The 18,527-nt window shown below is 43.5% G+C and overlaps 1 protein-coding gene across 5 annotated transcripts in view; it reads left to right on the forward strand.

Moving 5' to 3' along the window:
- Positions 1-18,527, forward strand: part of TNRC6C (trinucleotide repeat containing adaptor 6C) — a 119,643-nt gene that overhangs the window by 17,292 nt on the left and 83,824 nt on the right. For all 5 annotated transcript variants that reach the window (XM_088802425.1, XM_074319472.2, XM_088802424.1 and 2 more), the window contains exon 2: positions 18,059-18,158. Coding sequence is in view for 4 of the 5 variants with exons in the window: in XM_074319472.2 (XP_074175573.1) it covers positions 18,096-18,158 (63 nt within the window). In the remaining variant the exon portion in view is untranslated. The remainder of the gene's footprint in view (positions 1-18,058; positions 18,159-18,527) is intronic.

Raw genomic sequence — 18,527 nt, forward strand, 5'->3', positions numbered from 1 at the left:
TTTGGAATCGAAGTTGTTAGCTCACTGCTGGACAACACGTTTAGACTAGAACCTGAATGATATTCAGAAGAAATTATCTGTAGACCAAAACCAGCAACACTACCCTTTCCATGCTAAGAATTTAATTTCTTTCCCTTTTTTATACTACCAAAGAAGCAAATGGGTATTCTACTTGCTGATATTAATATATGATTCAAGAAGTAAACTTTTTAAATATTATTTCCACATATTAATAAAAATCTTTAAAACTGGGAGGATGGGTGGCTCAGTTGGTTAGAGCGTGAGCTCTGGGCAACAGGGTTGCTGGTTCGATTCCCACATGGGCCAGCGAGCTGCGCCCTCCGCAACTAGAATGAAGTCAATGAGCTGCTGCTCTGCTCCCAGGTGGCCAGATGGCTCAGTTGGTTGGATCGCGGGCTCAACCACAAGGTTGCTGGTTCAACTCCTCGACTCCTTCAAGGGATGATGGGATGTGCCCCCTACAACTAGCAACAGCAACTGCCTGGAGCTGAACAGCACCCTCCACAACTAAGATTGAAATGACAACATCTTGACTTGGAAAAGTCCCGGAAGTACACACCGTTCCCCAATAAAGTCCTGTTCCCCTTCCCCAATAAAATCTTTAAAAAAAAGAAAAAAATCTTTAAAACTATAAAAAGACATCTGCAGAAGATCCAGATATTCGGGTTATCAAACTTTGGCTTTAAGATTACATTGATTAATATGCTCAAAAAAATTAGATGACAAATAGAGAATTTCGGCAGAAAACTGGGAACTGTGGAGAAATATTAAATGGAAATTCTGGTATTGAAAACTACAGTAACAGATGGTTTCATAGCAGATTAACCATAGCTGAAACGAGCATTAGTGAACTGGAAGGTAGAGCAGAAGAAAATACCCACACTGAAGCACAGAGACAAAAGGATGAAGAAGAAAAACAGAAGAGACAAATGGGACACTATCAAAAGTCTAAAATACTTATAGTGGGAGTCTCAGGAGAGGAGAAAGAACAGATCAGAAGCAATATTTAAATAATGGCTGAGAATCTTCCAAAACTGATGAAAGTTGTCAAGTCACAGATTTAAGAATCACTGTGGATCTAAGCAAAATTAAAAAAAAAAAAAAAAAAAGGACAAATTGCTAAAAATCAAAGAAAGTCTTAAAATTAGCCAAAGGAGGAAAAAGACACATTACCTTCAGAGGAGTAACTGACAATTTCCTTTGCAGAAGAAATGGGAATCAGAGGACAATGGAAGGGTATCTTACAAGTGCTGCGAGAAAATAACTGCCAACCTAGAAAGTTATATAAAGCACAAATGAAGTTAGAATATAGACATTTTCAGACAGACAAAAACTTGTGAGAATTCATCACCAGCAGATCCACGTTGAAGACACTATAAGGAGTGTTCTTCAGGTAGATGGAAAATTCTTCCAGACGGAAGCATGGAGATGCAAAAGGAATGAAGATCAGTGGGAAGGGTAAATGGTGACTGAATCTAAAGTAATATTAACTGTATAAAACTAAAAATAATAAATGATAGCAATACAAGCGCAGGGTAAATATAGCTAATACCCTAAGTTCCTTGTCATTTATATTTAAAAAGATTAATGAGTCTGGGCTATATGATGTAATATCCCAGGCAGCCTTTCCAACCATGTTTAGTGAGAGATCTCATCCTAGTGCCCAAAGGCAGGGATCAACACACTTCAGCCCATGGCCAGGTGCAGTCTGCTGCCTGTTTTGGTAAGTTGTGTTTTATTGGAACACAGCCATGCCCATTGGCTTACCTGTTGTCTGTGGCTGCTTTCATGGTGCAATGTCGGAGTCGAGTAGTTGCAGTGGAGACCCTATGGCCCACAGAGCTGAAAATATTTACTATCTGGCCCTTGATAGAAAAAGTCGGCCAACTCCTATGCTAAAACATCTTCTGTATATAATGAATTCTTTGCACCTAGAATGTCATTAAGTGTGTATCATCTTGGAAAAGTTGAAAAATAGATCAGTTTTTGGAAGACTATTTTCTCTTGGAACTTGAGTTGCGAAAAGCCACTAACCACTAAAAGCATAGGAGAATTTATAGCTACTAAGCTAAGACGAATATGAAATGAAATAATAAAAAATACTGGTCCAAAAGGAGAAAAAGGGAACATAGAATAGGTGGGACAATTTAAGTGATAGTCAGACTAAATAGACTTCAAAGCAAGACACATCCCTAGAAATGAAGGAAATTTCATAATGAACAATGAGTCAATCCACCAGGAAATTGGTGTGCACAAAATAACATAGCTTCAAACTATGGAAAGCAAAAATTAACAGAATCAAAAGAAGTGAGAGATAAATTCCTTATCACTGTTTCTTCTGTTAGACACAAATTAGGAAGAGCAGGGTATTTGTTTAATTTGGTGTAAATTCTCAGACCAACTTTCCATAGCACACTTCATGGTAAAACCCTAAACGCAGTCTCTCACTATTATTTCACGTAATAACTCACTCAGAATTTCTGCTTCCCATCCAGCAACTTTGAGCTCTGCTGGGGGAGGTGTTCTTACGTTCCAGTTGGGAAATGCTTCTAGCAGGGGCACAGAATCATTCCATTGAATTGGAACACGAGGCGCCACCCATATGGGGCGCTTTATGTCACTGAGCCAAAGGGGTCACTTTACTGACTGGAGTGCTTAATCCTGATTACTGAGGAGGAATGGGGGTGAGGCTACACAATGGGGCAAGGCAGATTATGTCTATAACGGGGATTTTCTGAAGTGTCTCTTAGTAAGTACTTCCTATGCTCAATATTAAAGAGGAAGGCCAATCTGCCGTACCCCTGCCCCCACAGGCTGAGCTGTTGAGGAGTCAGAGCCTTCGGGAGTGAAGGTTTGAGTCCTCCTGTCATGTTAAGAACCCTGACCAGCTGAGGTTCTGAGTGAGGACAACAGAAATGTGGGAAAGGAAAGCCGTGGGCCCATTCGTGACCTCATGACCAGGTACAGAAATGAGAATGGCAGCCATTTAGCATCGTTTTTTGCTTTGCTTGTTACATCTGTATGTTCAACTTTCTCCTCTTCTTTCCCTTATGTACAAGTTGTTAGGAGTTAGCTTGACAATTTAGTCCTTAGAGAACAAAATATTTAGTGGGACTGTACTGAATCGAAGGAGTAATTAATTAATATAGCCAGTGATGGACACAGTGGTGTTAGGACTGTGTTTGGGGAGGAGGTGAGAGCATCTTCATTTATAGGAGGAGAGCTGCATGCAGTCAGGTGGAAACAGTCGTCACACTTCCTGCAGTTTAGTGCAAATGTGTATAGAGGGTGTGTGTGGAAGCTGAGTAGCCAAAGGGATGGGCTGTGCCATTTACTAACTGTCTCTCCTCTCGCAGTTTATGTAAATTCAAATCCATCTGTGCCCCGCCTTGTGCTACTGGAACTGGGATGTGTGTGTGCACCAGGGGCCAGGAATCTTGGGTGGAGGGGGAACCTCAGAATTCTGCCTCCCACAATATGAAATAGAAATAAGATATCAAAAGGTGAAAAGGTGGTTTTTGCTAATAGATTACATACCCAGAAAACCCAAGATGGTCAGCTAAAAAGTTATTTGATGCAATATAGATAAACCAGTCACCATTTGGGCATTACATGGACTATTTGATCCTGATCCTATACATAATAACAATAAAATATGAAATGCCCAGAAATGAGCTTAACATATATAGGAAATAAATATGAAGAAAATGCCAATTTCACTGAAAGAGGAGAGAAAGAAATGGAGAGGTTATTCTCAAATAGGAAAATGAAATCCTACAGAGCTTTCAGTTCAATTAATTTGTAGATTTAAAGCAATTCTAATTTTTTTTTTTAAATATACTTTTTTTTTTTGGAACATGGCAAAATGGTTGTAAATTTCATCTGGAAGGATAAAAGCATAGTTAAATAAATTTTTTAAAAAAGTAATGAGGGAAACTAGTAGTAACAGATAACCAAAATTTTATAAAACTGAAATAATTAGAATAATGTGGTCCTGGCAGAAGCACACAATTATTAACGGAGTAGAATGGTCTTCAGGCCCATCTGTTATATGTGACTTTGATATATGAAGAGTCAGTGTCACAAATGAGCAGAGAAAGGAAGGATCATTTAGTCCTGGGATGCTAAGTGACACACAAGCTCTCATTTAACTACTTGATTTAGAAAGAAAGCAAGGGAAATCCTATGCACCTAAATAAATTTTAAATAAAGCATCATCTGTATAAAAAAATTGAGAAATCTAGGAAATAGAAATAGGAAGTTTGGGAACTGTTTTTACACTAAAATCTCATGAAAGTTTTTTGTGAGATTTTATGGGAATTTAAAACTTCTGAATGCCAAAAGTAATTAATGGGCAAATTAAAAATGGGAAAATGTTTACAGCAATATGATAAAAGGTTCATGCATTTAACATATATAAACTCATAAATTGATAAAGAACCCAACAGACAAGCCAGAGGATATAAACAATCAATTCACAGGAAACAAAATTTGTGTGGCTTAGCAAATAGGGGGAATATGTTCATTAATAATCAGAGTTATAAATTAAAGCCAATGAGATGCTTTTTCAATCTGATTAACCAATATTAAAAATTGCAATACTCAGCTTATGAGTGTTTTGAAATAAGCACTCTTGTACTCAACTAATAAAAATACAGATTATTAAAATGATTTTGGATAACAGTTTTGTTATGTGTATTGAAACAATTATACCCTTTTGTTTTAGAAAATCTGCTTCTGGAAATCTCTCAAGACAATAATCACAAATACGGAACAAACTACATAAAAGGGTATTAGTGATGTATATAGTATAAAATGGAAAAACCTAAATAAATGGGAATTGTGAAGAAAATTGTGATCTGTCTGCACAATGAAAATATTGTGCTGTCATTAAAAATTATATTTGTGAAGCTTGTTTAGTGTGAGAATGCCTTGTTAAAAATAAAAAAATACACAATTATATAAAGAATTATTTCAACCATACATACTTTTTAAGCTTAAAAAATTCCCTGAACTGAACTAAGCATTATTGAGAGTGTGAATTAAGATGGTGGTCAACTGCACACGAGCAACGTCGTGCTAATTAGCAATGTTTACCGTTCTTCCTTCTTCCTTGCATCTTCTCCCCACCATCAGAATTTCTTCTCTGCATCTGGCCATCTGTTAATCTGTTCTCACAGGAGGTCGCTCCCATACTGTAATGATTTCTGGTTAAAAACTCACAGCTCCCCCTTTGCTTTTCTCTTTTGTCTGAGCATATTTAGACTCCAAAAGGGTTCGGTTATAATCAGCATCTTTTCCACTCGGTGCTCCTGTCTGTGTTTCAGACTCTTAACGACTTCTTCAGTGGGATTTGAAACTACACAGTTGCTTTTCAGTGTTGGATGTCATTCATTGGGTGCCGAATGCTTAAATCTCTTCTATGTACATGTGCCTACAAAGGAAGAACAGTAATTGGGGGAAATAACATTAGTTTTCAAGGAAACTTTTTGGACTTTGGCTGGAGAGATGCACGGGTGTATAGATTTAAATGTAAGGAGCCACCTTCCAGGTCATCAAATAGCTGTGTGTTTACTACAGTTTTCTAAAGTGTAAGCTCCTGAAGGCGGGACCAGGACACTGTCTGCCGCGCAGTACGGTCTCAGCGTGTGGAAGCACGTAGCACACGAAAGGGAACGACCACTGAGTGGAAGTGTCTGCAACTAGGATTCGTTCTCTGGATGTCCTTACACCTCCAACAGCCTGGCACATTGTGGCCGGGTATTAATGAATAATGGATGCACGAGTAACGGGTGGATGTTTGAACGCCAGTGTCATCCCTCTGAGCCTGACCTTCAAATGTCGATGTTCCTTAAGCCCCTGGCCCAGGCCCTCTTCTCTATTCACTCTAACCCCTTCCCTCCTTGATCTCCCCTATGACTTGGCTGTGATTTACATCTCTATATTGACGTCTCCTAAGATTTTCTCCAGCCTGCATGTTTCCTCTGACTCCAGAGTGATAATCTAGCTGCCAGCCCCCTTCCCAGTTGCTCAAGTGTCTCACACTCAACACATCCTTTCCAGGGACGTTGATGTTGGTGAATGACGCCGTCATGCACTTAGTCACACTGGGGAGAGACCTCGGGGCTCTCGAGGCCTCCTTCTCCCGTACGCTCATCTCCCCAAGTTCTATCCTTTTTATCTCCGAAATATTTGTTAAACCCTGCTTTCTGTGCCCAAATCCTCCACTGCTCCCCAGATCTACACTGCCAAGTCTGAACCCTCTTAGACTGACAGCAGGAGCCTACACCTGCTTTCCACGTGTCCCCTCTTTTCTCCTTAGAGTTCATGCTTCGTATCGCAGCCAGAATGATCTTGGAAAAACAAAATATGATTGTTCTCTCGCTTAAATTTTGCAGTGGCTTCTCATTGCTCTGAGGGTAAAGACCGAAGGTTTAACCGTAGTCTGCCCTCCAGACTTGCTCTGCCATTCTGTCTTCCTTCCCATGCTTTAGGCCCCCTGCTGTTTCTCAAACGTGCCACTTTCCTTCCCAGTGTAGAGCTTTTGTCCATATTGTGTCCCTGCCACTTCAGCTAGTCACCCTTCAGAACTTAGCTCACGCCTACAGGGAACCTTCATGCTCTCTTGACTGGGCCAGAACCCACCCCCTCACGTAGGAAAGTAGCTGTCTCTCTCCCATAGAATTGAGTTGGCTTTTCTTAAGTCATGAAGTGTAGGTGTGGCCTCAGTATATCATTTACATTATCAACTATAATAATTTGTCTTCTAAAATTTAATTGATTTGTATCCAGTAATTCCATAGGGTAGCTCCACTTGATTTGTTATTTCATGCAGGCTGTATCTCATTTGTTCTAATCTTCTGTCTCTACTTTGTTCCCACTTGTAACATCTCTGAAATTGGTATGTATGACAGTGGTGTGCCCTGGTGTTAATTGGGAGCCTTTTTCTTTCTTAATGGTGCATAGAATGATGGTGTATACATTTGAAGACACATTACATAAAACGTGGTATTTTGTACCAGATTCGTTCCGGAAGATTTGCTGGGAACCTGGTGATGCTGATTGTGTGGAAGCATTACTGAGACTTTACCTCCATGTAAGGTGGGCAGACCTTACACAGACTGCTAGTTGTCCCTGAATGCGTTCTGCCCTTCTTCCTTTTGGAACAGGTTTTAGATGGACACATCTAGAGACATTTCTCCCAGCCTTCCTTGTATCTAGTTCTGGGCATGTGAATACATTCTGGTGAATGGATGTGAGCAGAAATAATACGTGAACTTCTAGGGCACGAGCCAAAAGGAAATGATTGGCTCTGCGGTTCCTCTTTTCCCTCTTCTAGTGAATGAAGAGAGCGTGGGTCCTTAGATGACCTCATGGAACCAAGATGCCTGGCCAGCCTCTGAACTGTGGGGGAGAAACATCTGGAGAACATTGTATTTTGGGGTCTCCTTGTTATAGCAGCTTCACCTGTACTGTAACTAACGTAGCATCTAAGAGCCCGTCTTGACTGGGCTCTTCACAGCCCCAAACCATAGGAAGGTCAGCCTTCCCGTCTTCAGTCTGGAGCAGGTGGCACTCACTCTGGCCACAGTGAAGAACACGTGCTCTGTAGGGATGCAGTGTAACGGGATGAATGCAGGTGTGCTGGAGAGGTAGGCAGACCTCAGCTTCCCTGACGGCTCTGCCACTCACTGGGTCACATCGGGCTACTCGCTGGGCCCTCTGAGCTGCAGCGACTGCTCCTTTAAACTGCAGGTGATATCCATTGCGACAAGATTGGGTGGAAGAGGGAGTGACGTCATCTGTATGAAAGGCCTTTCTAGTCCAGTGCTTAGTAAATGACAGCTACTGCTATTAGTTTTTCCTAAGGCCACAGCCTCAAACTGTCTGCTGCCCTGGTATTTTTTCAGTTTGACTGGGTATCTATGGAGGATTGATTTTCTAGGTTTTATCTTTGGATTAAGCAAAACCATCAGAAACTTTAATACTTGGACATTTGTTGCCTTGGTTCCCCAGAATTGCTGAGTTTTTGAGAGTCCCCTGAGTTTTCCCATCATGCTTTTGGCTGCGAGGAGATTACAAGAGATGGTTTAATAAAGCATGGCTTTGTACATTCTCTAGGCATGAGAGAAGCTGTCTGGTAAGTTTTTTCTACCTTAGGTTTCATTATGGAAACTATTTAGGCAGGCATTTGAGACTTTTATCAGCTTCTGACCCCAGCACATACCCTTGAGACCTTCTTTCCTACCATCCTCACATACAAACCCTGGACTTGACAGATGTTTCACGCCGGGGACTTGGTGAATGGTGGTGTCATCTCTTTGTATTTGACTCTTCCTTTGTGCAGATTGTCACAAAGCTATTTCTGCCCAGGTCGTGTGCACTTGCCTGCGCTCCCAAATTAGAATCCAGCTTTGAGCACAAGGTAGTTTAATGGCTCCTGAAGCTGAATCTACAGTTAACAGTCCTTTCAGTTCACAGAACTGCAGGATTTTTTTAATAGGAAGCTGCCGTGGAGATCGTCTGCCGGCCAGATCGCTCATTGCTCACTGCCCCGGGCGTCTGCTTCATCACTTCAGGACTGGCCTTCATCACTTTATATGCTGCTGGGACTTTGTCCTTTCTTGTTCATAATCACAAAGGACAGCCTTTTCTAAATTTCCTCAAATGTACCCCGAGTTTTAGAGTATAGAAATACTATGGAATAAAAAACAAATACTGGGCAAGTGATAATTACTCAAATTCAGGCAAATAGAGTCCTTTTCTCCACCTATCAGTTTTGATGTTTCGGGTCTATGTATTAATTAATGTGTAGTTTTATATTTTGATGTCATTTAGGTAACGTCTGTGAATTTTATTTATTTAGTGATGTGACACTATTAAAAAGTCTCCAGTTTGTTGACAGGGTTGAATTAGGCTTTAATTTAAGGATTCTTGTGTCTATCAGGGGAGAAACCATACAGTCATGTGAACAGGGACGGTTTTAATACAAAGAATTGCTAACTGTAACAAGTGATGAGGGATTGGCCAGTGAGAAGTAAAGAAAGCTCGAAAGAATGTGAGAATAGCAGGTAGAAGGAGTCAGCACTGCCCTCCAGGCCGAGGTCCAGACCTCACTGGAGAGGGCACAGCTGTGACTCACAAGATGGCAGAGGAGCCGCCGAGCAGCGGGTCGCGGGAAGTTGCGGGGTTGCAGGGTGAGGGCTGCGGGCTGCGGCCGCCTGCCGGGTGCGAAGCGCTCAGCTCCCGCTGTGTCTCTGCAGCGCCCTCTGCTGAAAAAGCGTAACGTCGCGCCAGCAGGCGAAGGAAAAACGTTTCAAGGTTCCAGCTCGGTTTCAGAGGGGGCAGAAAGCGGAGTGTGGAGCCCAGAGGCAGTGAATCGGTAACCAGCCAACACAGTTCCCCACCTCCGCGTTCCTCAGTAGTTGGAAGGAGATATTTTTGGGGAAAACGTGTGTATCGTGGTTTACACAATACCTATGTTATAAAAGTTTGCAGCTAATGTGACATGCTGCTCCTTACTGATAAGCACTGTGCCGCCTGCACAACGGGACGTGCCAGCGTGGATTCCTGTCTCCGAGAGACTGGTTGGGGACTTGCTTCTGTTATTGTGAGCATATTTAAAGCACACATATTCAAGTGTATTATATAAATTGACTGTGAAAACGGAGCGACATTAAAAATCGTATGTCATTTTCTGACTTAATTTGAGGCTACTTTAAACTCAGAAATGAAATAAAGAAAAGGTTTTCACAAAATGGTACTTACAACTCCTATACTTGTAATTGACATGTTATTATAGTAATACTGAAGCAGTTTTGATAGTTGTTTAAACTATCTAGTGAATCTGATTCGTTTTGAGATAAGTCATAAATAGTGCTAAATCCAGTCAGCATTTATTGAGTAAGCCTAAATTAAATAAGCAGATTGTTGAGAAACTGCATTTGTCAGGATTCTTTGGTTACAAGCAACGGAAAGTGCCTGTGTAATTTGGGGGCGGGAGAACTCTGGGAATTTTGGGAGTGGTGAGAGGAACTGCCATCAGCAGAGGAGAAGCTGAAGGGCCCGGCTCAGCAGCCTGCAGAACCCGGGTAGCAAGTGCAGTGGATGGTTTGTAGGCTGCAGTCAGTGAGATGACTTCCAGCCGGTTGGATTCAGGTTCCAGTGAGCAGTGTGACTGGTTTAGTAGGACCAGGCAAGAGCATGGCACTGAGGTGGCAGGTCACAGAAACGACTTGTTCCTGGGCTTGAAGGACATTTGTCATGGAGACTTAATTCTTCATTTCTTAGCTTCTCTGGGCATTAGCTTCATTTTCTGGCCCTCTGTGGCTGAGAGATGACTCCCGCACCTTCCACCGCTCTGATCCTGGTCGGTTTCCATGCAATCGTCAGTCGTGCCTGTCGCCCAGGAATGCTGTGCTCTTTGATTGGCCAGACACATTACTCATTCCTGCAGCCACTGTCCAGTGACAGACAGGGACTGGCACTTGAGGGGAAGTCGGCATGCTGTTACCAGTGGGAAGAGGACAGGAAGCTGAGTGGCAAAAATAATAGATGAGGGGCCGGCCCGGTGGCTCAGGTGGTTGAGCGCCGTGCTCCTAATACTGAGGTTGCGGGTTCGATTCCCACATGGGCCAGTGAGCTGTGCCCTCTACAGCTAAGATTGTGAACAATCGCCCTCCCTGGAGCTGGGCTGCCATGAGCAGCTGGTGGCTAGCGTGAGTGGCGGCGGCCGGCGAGAGCTGCCGTGAGCTGCTGTGAGTGGCCGGACCCGCCACCAGCAAGCGACTGCCTCAGCGGGGGGGAGCGCAAGGCTCATCACACCAGCATGGGCCAGGGAGCTGTGTTCTACACAACTAGGCTGAGAAACAACGGCTTGAACCGGAGTGGAGGGGGCGGAAGCAGGGGGAAAGCAGATGGAGGTAATCAACGTGTTGTACAGGGAAAAGCCAACCAAACGAGGAACATCATTTGTTCTGCGCTAACAGAATATAGAAAACATGGTGAGACAGGGGACGGCGTGTGCCTCTGCCAGTGGTTACAGAACAAGTGCCATGAAACGCTGATGAGGTGAGAAGCAGAAAGCCCTGTTTCTGAGGCTGTCTGGTCGGGCCGACTACAGCAGCTCCTACTGAGGGTGCTGTCGGGTTTGGTTCTGGTTCGGTGCGTTAGCCACAGTAATAAGTCTCGAGAACCAAATCCTGGGGCTGAAGTCCATATTAGCTCTAAAATGAAAATAATGTCAGCGTTCCTCTGAAATACCCCGAGGCCGACTGATTCTGCAGTGGCTCCCCTCAGACCCTGCAGTTCTTCACCCTTCCAGAGTACAGTCCTGCAGTCATGTTCCCAAGGGTTAGTCAGTTCCCACTGCTGCCCTGAGCCTCTTCTTGCCTTTCTCCAGCCTTCCCTCTGTGCCTGTGGTACACGGTCCTATGGCAAACAAGGCCTGTGCACGCCCCCCACGGGGGTACCCCCCATTTACGTGAGGCCTCTCGTCTTATCAGGCCAGGAATAGTGGCGGGGGCGTGTGTGCAGAGGGAGGTATTCAGCATTTACTCCATGACCATTTAGAAATTGTTTTTGTGCTTTTGGTTTTTATTTGTGTTGTTCTTTTTATTCACTTTTTAAAAGTTTACATACACAGTATAGTTCATTCTCTGGTGTACAGTTATGTATGTTTCAACAAATATGTATAATATAGATGTAATATGCATAAACCACCATCACCATTCAAGATCCAGGACAGTTCATCACCCTCTAAACAACTTCCTCTCACGGCCCCTTTGCAGTCTGTACCTGCCTCCACCCCGGGCCCAGGCAGTGACTAGTCTGTTTTCCAGAGTGTCCTAGAAATGGAACCGCGGAGCACACATCCTTCCGAATCTGGCTGCTCGTACTCAGCACGTGATATGTCTGAGTGTGGTTTTCTTTGAGTTTATCCTGCTAGGAGTTCACTGAAGTTTTTGAATCTGTAAATTTGTATCACCACATTTGGGGAGTTTTCCATCATTATTTCCTGCAGATATTTTTTCTTCACCAGTCTCTTTCTCCTCTGCTTCTGGAACTCCCATGACGTGAGTGGTGGACCTTTTGATATTATCCCATAGGTCCCTGAGGATCTGTTCATTTTTATTCTAATCTTTTTGTCTCTGTTCTTCAGATTGGATAATTTCTGTTGCCCCGTTAAGTTCACAGACTCTTCCCTGTCATATCCGTTCTTCTATTGAGCCCACCCAGTGACGTTTTAAATTCAGGTATTTTTTAGTTCTAAACTTCCATTTGGTTCTGGGTTTATTTCTCTGCCGTGCGTGCACTTGCCTTGATTTGCCTCCTGGAGAGTAGTGGTAACTGCTGTAAAGTCTGTCTGACCTTCCATCTCCTGGGTCATCTGGGAGTCAGTGTCTCTTCCGTCCTGACAGTTGGCCACAGTGTCCCGCTTCTTTGTATGAGGAGTGATTTTGGATTTTATCCTGACAGTTTTGAATATGTTGTGTAGACTTTGAGTCCTGTTAAACTCCTCTAGAGCGTGTTGGTTTTGTTGTTTTGTTTTTATCGGGCAGTCAGCCCGGTGAGGTTCAGACCACAGTCTGGCTTGAGTTCTGTGGGCGGTGGTTCCGGCATTGGTTCAATTTCCCAAGACCTTGCTGTGCTGCGTTGGGCTGGCCCACACATGCACACCGCCCATGCTTTTCTCAGGGCTGCAGAGGCAGAAGGCAGTCCTTCCACCAGGGTACTTAGAGCCCAGAGGACAGGGGAAGGACACAGTGTTCACTAAAACCGGGACATACGGCACAACGCCCCTGACTGTAACAGAAAGGTAACGCAAGCCCTGGCACCACCCAGGTAGATGGAGGTGTTCATGTTTCACGCTCCTGTTGCGCTTTGTATGTGCTGCGGCTGTCGTCCTCGTCAGTGGTTTGAGGCATTATTTCCATGGATGTCCTTGAAAGCATATGAACTCTGCCTGTTCACTGCGGAAATCCCAGAGCACTTACAATGCCATTGTTCAGAAAATATTTGTTAGAGGAATCTCTTCTTTAGTCACAGTAAATAACGTATGTTAGGTGTCTAATTCCTGAGTGATTGAATTAGTGGGCATATGAGATGGTCATAAAGTTTAGGCTTTCCAGGAAAGGAGCTGATGAAAATAACTTAGTAAAAAACGGAAGTCCAGAAATAGGAGGTTTCAGTGAAGATAAAAAATCAGGTACAGGGGAAATAGGAGTAAGGCTAGGAAGTTATGGTCAGAATGCAAAATAGTGATGTCTAAAATTTCAGCAGTGGAGCAGTTCTGGGTGGTTAAGGTCTTGTAATTAATACTATAGATAAAGCACCCTGGTAATCAGGGCAAAAAAGAGCTGCCTGTTTTGGCATCTGCGGCCACTCTACTAGCCAGCTCCCTACCTGATCTCCCTAAAGCACAGCCCAGCATGAAACTAGTCCAGCCTGTGCACACAAAGCTGATTGGTTTGTTGGTGTCTCCCTTTTAAGCCTGAATGGACAGCAGAGCTTACCAGACAATTGATAAAGGCTGTCACATCAAAGAGAGTCTAAGGGAAGAAGTGTCCAGAAGGGAAACAAAGATAACGCAGGAGATTTAGAAGAACTTCAGAAAACCCCTAATTAATATCCTCAACTAGAAGAGAGATGATTTTGCATCCAGAAAGCAAGACCAGAATGTCGTGGGAAAAGAGCAACCAGAGAATAAGAAAGTCATTAAAATGTTTAAATATCACGGAGTAAGAAACTCCACGGAAGGAGGATTGGAAGACCCAGTTGAGCCAAGCACCCAGAAAGTTGAGAACAGTAGTAATAAAAAGACCGAGCAGAAGGTATAAAAGATAAGTTATACATCATCAGTCCAAGAGGTTCAGTATGTTGTTATTTAGCAAACAGGAGACGTCAGGAAAATAGAGCATGGAAAGAAGTGTCTCTATATTGAAAGCATCAGCCAAGTGCTAAGCACAAGTAATGGGGGAGAAAGACACTCCAGCACGTCATCATGAAATTTCAGAATTCTAAGGATGAAGAGAGGCATCAGAAACAAACAAAAAAATCACCTTTAAAAAGGACTGGAAGGCGCGATGACAGCAGCCTTCCCTTGAGTGGGTACTAGGCACCAGAATCCAGGGGCGTGGTGGCTTTCGAGGCGACTTTCAGCCTGGGATTCTATATTCGGCCAAACCAGCAGTGAAGCGGCAAGTAGCCTAAAACTGTTTTTAGACACGTATGGTCTCCAAAAATTACCCTTTCTTGAAAAGATACTTGAGGAGGTTTCCCAGCAAATTGAGGGCATAATTCAAGTAAGACAAAGGAAGTCACAGGATGACTGAGTTAATAAATTCAAATTCAACATGAATGGATGGGCGATGATGTTTTGCTGAGGAGTTTGCGTGTGCTGCTCCTTCTGCTCAGTCTGTAGGCTCCTCCTTTGCACTGGACCAGTCTGGCTTGCCGGAGTGGTACAGTGATACAAACAAGGTTCATATATAAAGAATAATTAAACTATGATAAAAAGAGTCATGTAGGCTCCAAAAAGATACACAAATGTCCAGCAAGCATATGAGACGAGCTTAAGATCACTAGTCATTAGGGAAAAAGTCAAATGAATAAAAGCAGAAAGTAGAGTGTTGGTTGGGGTGCTGGGGAGAGGGAGCAACGGGGAGTTGTTTCGCGGGGAGAGTTTCCGTTTTGCAAGATGAGGAGTTCTGGAGATTGTACAACAGTGTGAATGTGCCAGTATTGGTTGCACACGTAAAAATAGTTCAGATGGTAAATTGTATGTGTATTTGACTACAATTAGAAATGTTTAAAAATACACTAAGTAGAAGATACTAGAAAACTCTGGCAGAGGGTGCTCCCAGGCCAGAGTGAGCTGGACGGAAGGCTCTGGAAAGATTTGGAAATGCAGTGGGGGAGAGGGCTCATGTGTTAAACGGGAAGAGGGTGGGGTGTCAAAACACAAACAATTTTTGTAAGGAAAGGTGCGCAAGAGGAAAAAAAACACATGAGGAACTCTAGAAAACAGCTACACAAAAAGTACGCTGTAATCACAGGGCACTACCCAGCCCTGTTTATAAAGCAAATGCCATTTACAGATTTCACTGAAAGCGCTGATGGGGTGGAAGATGGGGGTACGGTAAGAACCAAACGCTATCCATTATTACGGGAATTAAATTGCTAATGTGTCACATCGATGTCTAGAAATAATCCAAATACAGTATGTGGAGGAACTTATGTAACTAAGTGAGGAAGAGTAATGCAGAAGAGCGTGGATAATAGTTTGCTACCATTTGTTTTTTAAAAAATAGAGAAGTATATAGTTTCAGAGAGTGAGAGAATATTCTGAGAGAGATCTGAGAAGCCGTTAATGTGTTACCTCTAAGTCCAGGGCCTGTGGGCACTGAGGAAGGGGCAGCCTGGCTTGTGTTACAGACCTTTTATGTTGTGTGTTGCCTTCGTGAGCGTGTGTTATGTTAGAGAGTCAAAATGTAACTCAGTGTTGATTTTTTTAAATTATTAATGAAAAGTGACAGAATTGTACTGGGAGTTAGACGCGGAAGAAATTACTGCTGCTGCTAGTTGGCGGTGATTAGATGAAACTTGATTAAAGAGCATACATTTGATTGTGCTTTGTCATATAAACTTGAACTCAGGTAGGAAGGTGTAAGATACCTCTTGGCTACATGAGCTCTTTATTTACAACATTTTATTTCACTGTTACAATAAAACCTTAACTGTACTGCTGGGGGAATAGCTGACTTTAATTAATTTAATTTTCAGAGGAATAGAATGAAGCAAAAATAATTTTTATTCCATCTGCTATTGAATACCATTTAATACTGTAGCTATACTTGCCTACTTTATTGAATTTAACATCTGACGATAATTGAAGACTTTCATTGTGCTGTATGTAGGTTAGGAAAGTATAGCAGGAAGTGTGGGCAACACCTCCCTGGTTTGTATTTGCTCCCTTTGCCCAAATGTGTGACAGCAGCTCGATGGTTAGAGCATAACCCATCACAGGGCCTGCCTGTACTTAGGAGAAGGTTGTAAATGCAGATTTCTTAGTGTCTCTGCACCTTTTAACTTGAAAATATTCCTGGAAAGCATCATGTAAGATAGTGAGTAATAACCGTTTTCCAACGATAAATGTACGGACCTCCTTTAAAAGTAGTTTTTTTCTCAACCTTGGCTGAACATTGGAGCCATCTGGAAGCTTTAAAAACTGCCTCTGCCTGAGTTTCACTCAGAGATTTCCTGAAAAGGGTGCAGCCTTAGCACTGGAAGTTTTTAAAGCTTCGCAGGTAATCCTGATGAGTAGCCAAGACTGAGAACCACTGTTTTACAGGAAGAATGTATTCTCTAAGCAGCCCCCGTGTTGATTCCAATTACTTTTATTAGGATAGTCTTTAAGTACGTACAAACTGACTCTAGGTGGAAATTCCTTATGCGTGGAGTTGTATATAAAACACATTTACAAGTTAAAAACAAACTCCAAAATTAAAAAAATTTAAAAACAACATTAATGAATGGATGGTGATGTTTTGCGAAGGCTTTCATGCATGTTACGCCTTCTGCTTAGTCTGTTAAATCCTCCTTCCCACCTGTATCAGTCTGGGACCAGTTGGGAGGTGGAAACCACATGGGATGTAAACAGGGAAAGTGTATTGTAAAGAGTGATTAAACTTTGGTAAAGAGCGACTGTAGAAAACTACATGGTACCTGGGGCTGAGGGAGGACGGAAGGGAAGAGCGAACGCCGCCACCCCAGGGCGGGGGTCCGCACTCCTTGAAGAAGGGGTGGTTGCAGCCCACTGGATGGCAGAGCAGCCCCCTGGTTTGCCCAGGCCTGAGCTGGTCTGCAGTTGCTGGGCAGCAGGTGGCACTCCCTGGAGCACAGGCCCAGCCCAGGCCAGCCTCAGGCAGCAGCCAGCCAGTTGCATGGGCACACAGGAAGTGGGGGCCCTGGTGGCAGCCTGCTGGTGGCAAGCTGCACCTGCATGGCCGGCATTCAGGTGTGCAGAGGAGATGTGAGTATTAGCACAGCAGGCGTGGAGCACATGGGGTCCCCGCTAGGAGGGCCATGTCTTTGGGAGGACCGTGAAAATAAGTGTCTGGGTGGGACAGGCAGCCGGAGGCCTGCAGCACGGTGTCACAGGAGGGTGACACTAGACCACACCAGAGCTGCAAGGTGACTGAGCCCTTGGCTGGGCTCATGCCCGGGTCCTCAGCCACATGCCCGTGCCAGCTCCCACCTCGCCGCTGCCAGAAGCAGCAGGCACCCCTTCTCCTGCAGTGTCCCTCCACTTCCGTCTGCTGGGAAAGCTCATTGTGCTCCCAGGACAGGAGAAATGCTTCAAGGACTGTCTCTTATTGCAGAGCATGTGTTGAAGGGTGAATTTGGAGCAGACAGGCAGTAAGTGAATAACTGACACACCACCCCCTGCCAGCCAGACGCTTCTGCAGCTTCAGGCCCTGGCTCGCGGGCTGCCTGACCCTTCCAAGCTGAGCTGCTGTGTGTCTCAGTGTGTCCTTATAGAAGCTCACCGTGCTGTGTAGGAATCCGTTGAAACCCAGTTGTTTTGTCAGACAAACATGTCATTATAGCGTGCGTAAGAATCACCTCCAAAGACTCTGATTTGCTTGGGCAGTGAGTGGAACCAGGAATGTATGTTTTTAATAGGTAGCCCCTATGATTCTGGCGATGGTGGTGCCTGAGCAACACCTTAAGGAGCAGTGTCTGAGGGCTGCACTATGGGAACTGTCTCTTACTCCATTTTGTACCCTTATCACCTAATGAAAGGTTGGTGCTCAGAAATGAGGGCTGAATGAATGACCAGCTGAACCACTAAAGAGGACGGGTAGTTCTAGAGACATGTACGCGGTGGGGCGTGAAGTCCGTTTCTGACGCGTCTTCCCGGTGTCCTTTCTACCGTACGGGAAACACTGACGCAAAACTTTCTGAAGAGAATGCGTTTTCATTTTTTATTTAAAACGGACATTGTACCAATACCACTTTTCTTTATATTTAATAGGGAGAAAGAACAAGAAACACAAAAAGAGGAACGTTTGATGGAAGAAAAGAAAAAGAAAAAGCAGGAAGAAAAGAAAAAGAAGGAAGGTGCTCAGAAAAAGGTTTGGCTCGAGTTACTACTTCGCTGTCCTTATACTCATCGTGCGTCTCATTTGCATTGTCGTGGCCATTACATTGCCGAGTCTCATTTATTACCTTTAAACATTAGTGTACTAAATCGATAATTAACGAAAAATACATACTGTACTAGTGGAATAGGGTGACAGCCACGAAATGTCTTTCTTAAAGACCTAGAAATATTAGAGCTGTGTTTTAAAGAAGTTTGATTTCAGTTGTTGGTAGTAAAGAATGTCCATATTATTCTACTTAAAATGAACTGTCTAGAACAACCATGTTTAAGAAACGAGAAAAGGGCCATTCAAATTATTTTATTAGAAAAGCTAGAAATAATTCTTGCAGCTTTGGCAAAT

Source organism: Rhinolophus sinicus, chromosome 12, assembly GCF_057876585.1.
Source record: "Rhinolophus sinicus isolate RSI-liver-muscle chromosome 12, RSI-T2T, whole genome shotgun sequence".
Classification (NCBI taxonomy): domain Eukaryota; kingdom Metazoa; phylum Chordata; class Mammalia; order Chiroptera; family Rhinolophidae; genus Rhinolophus; species Rhinolophus sinicus.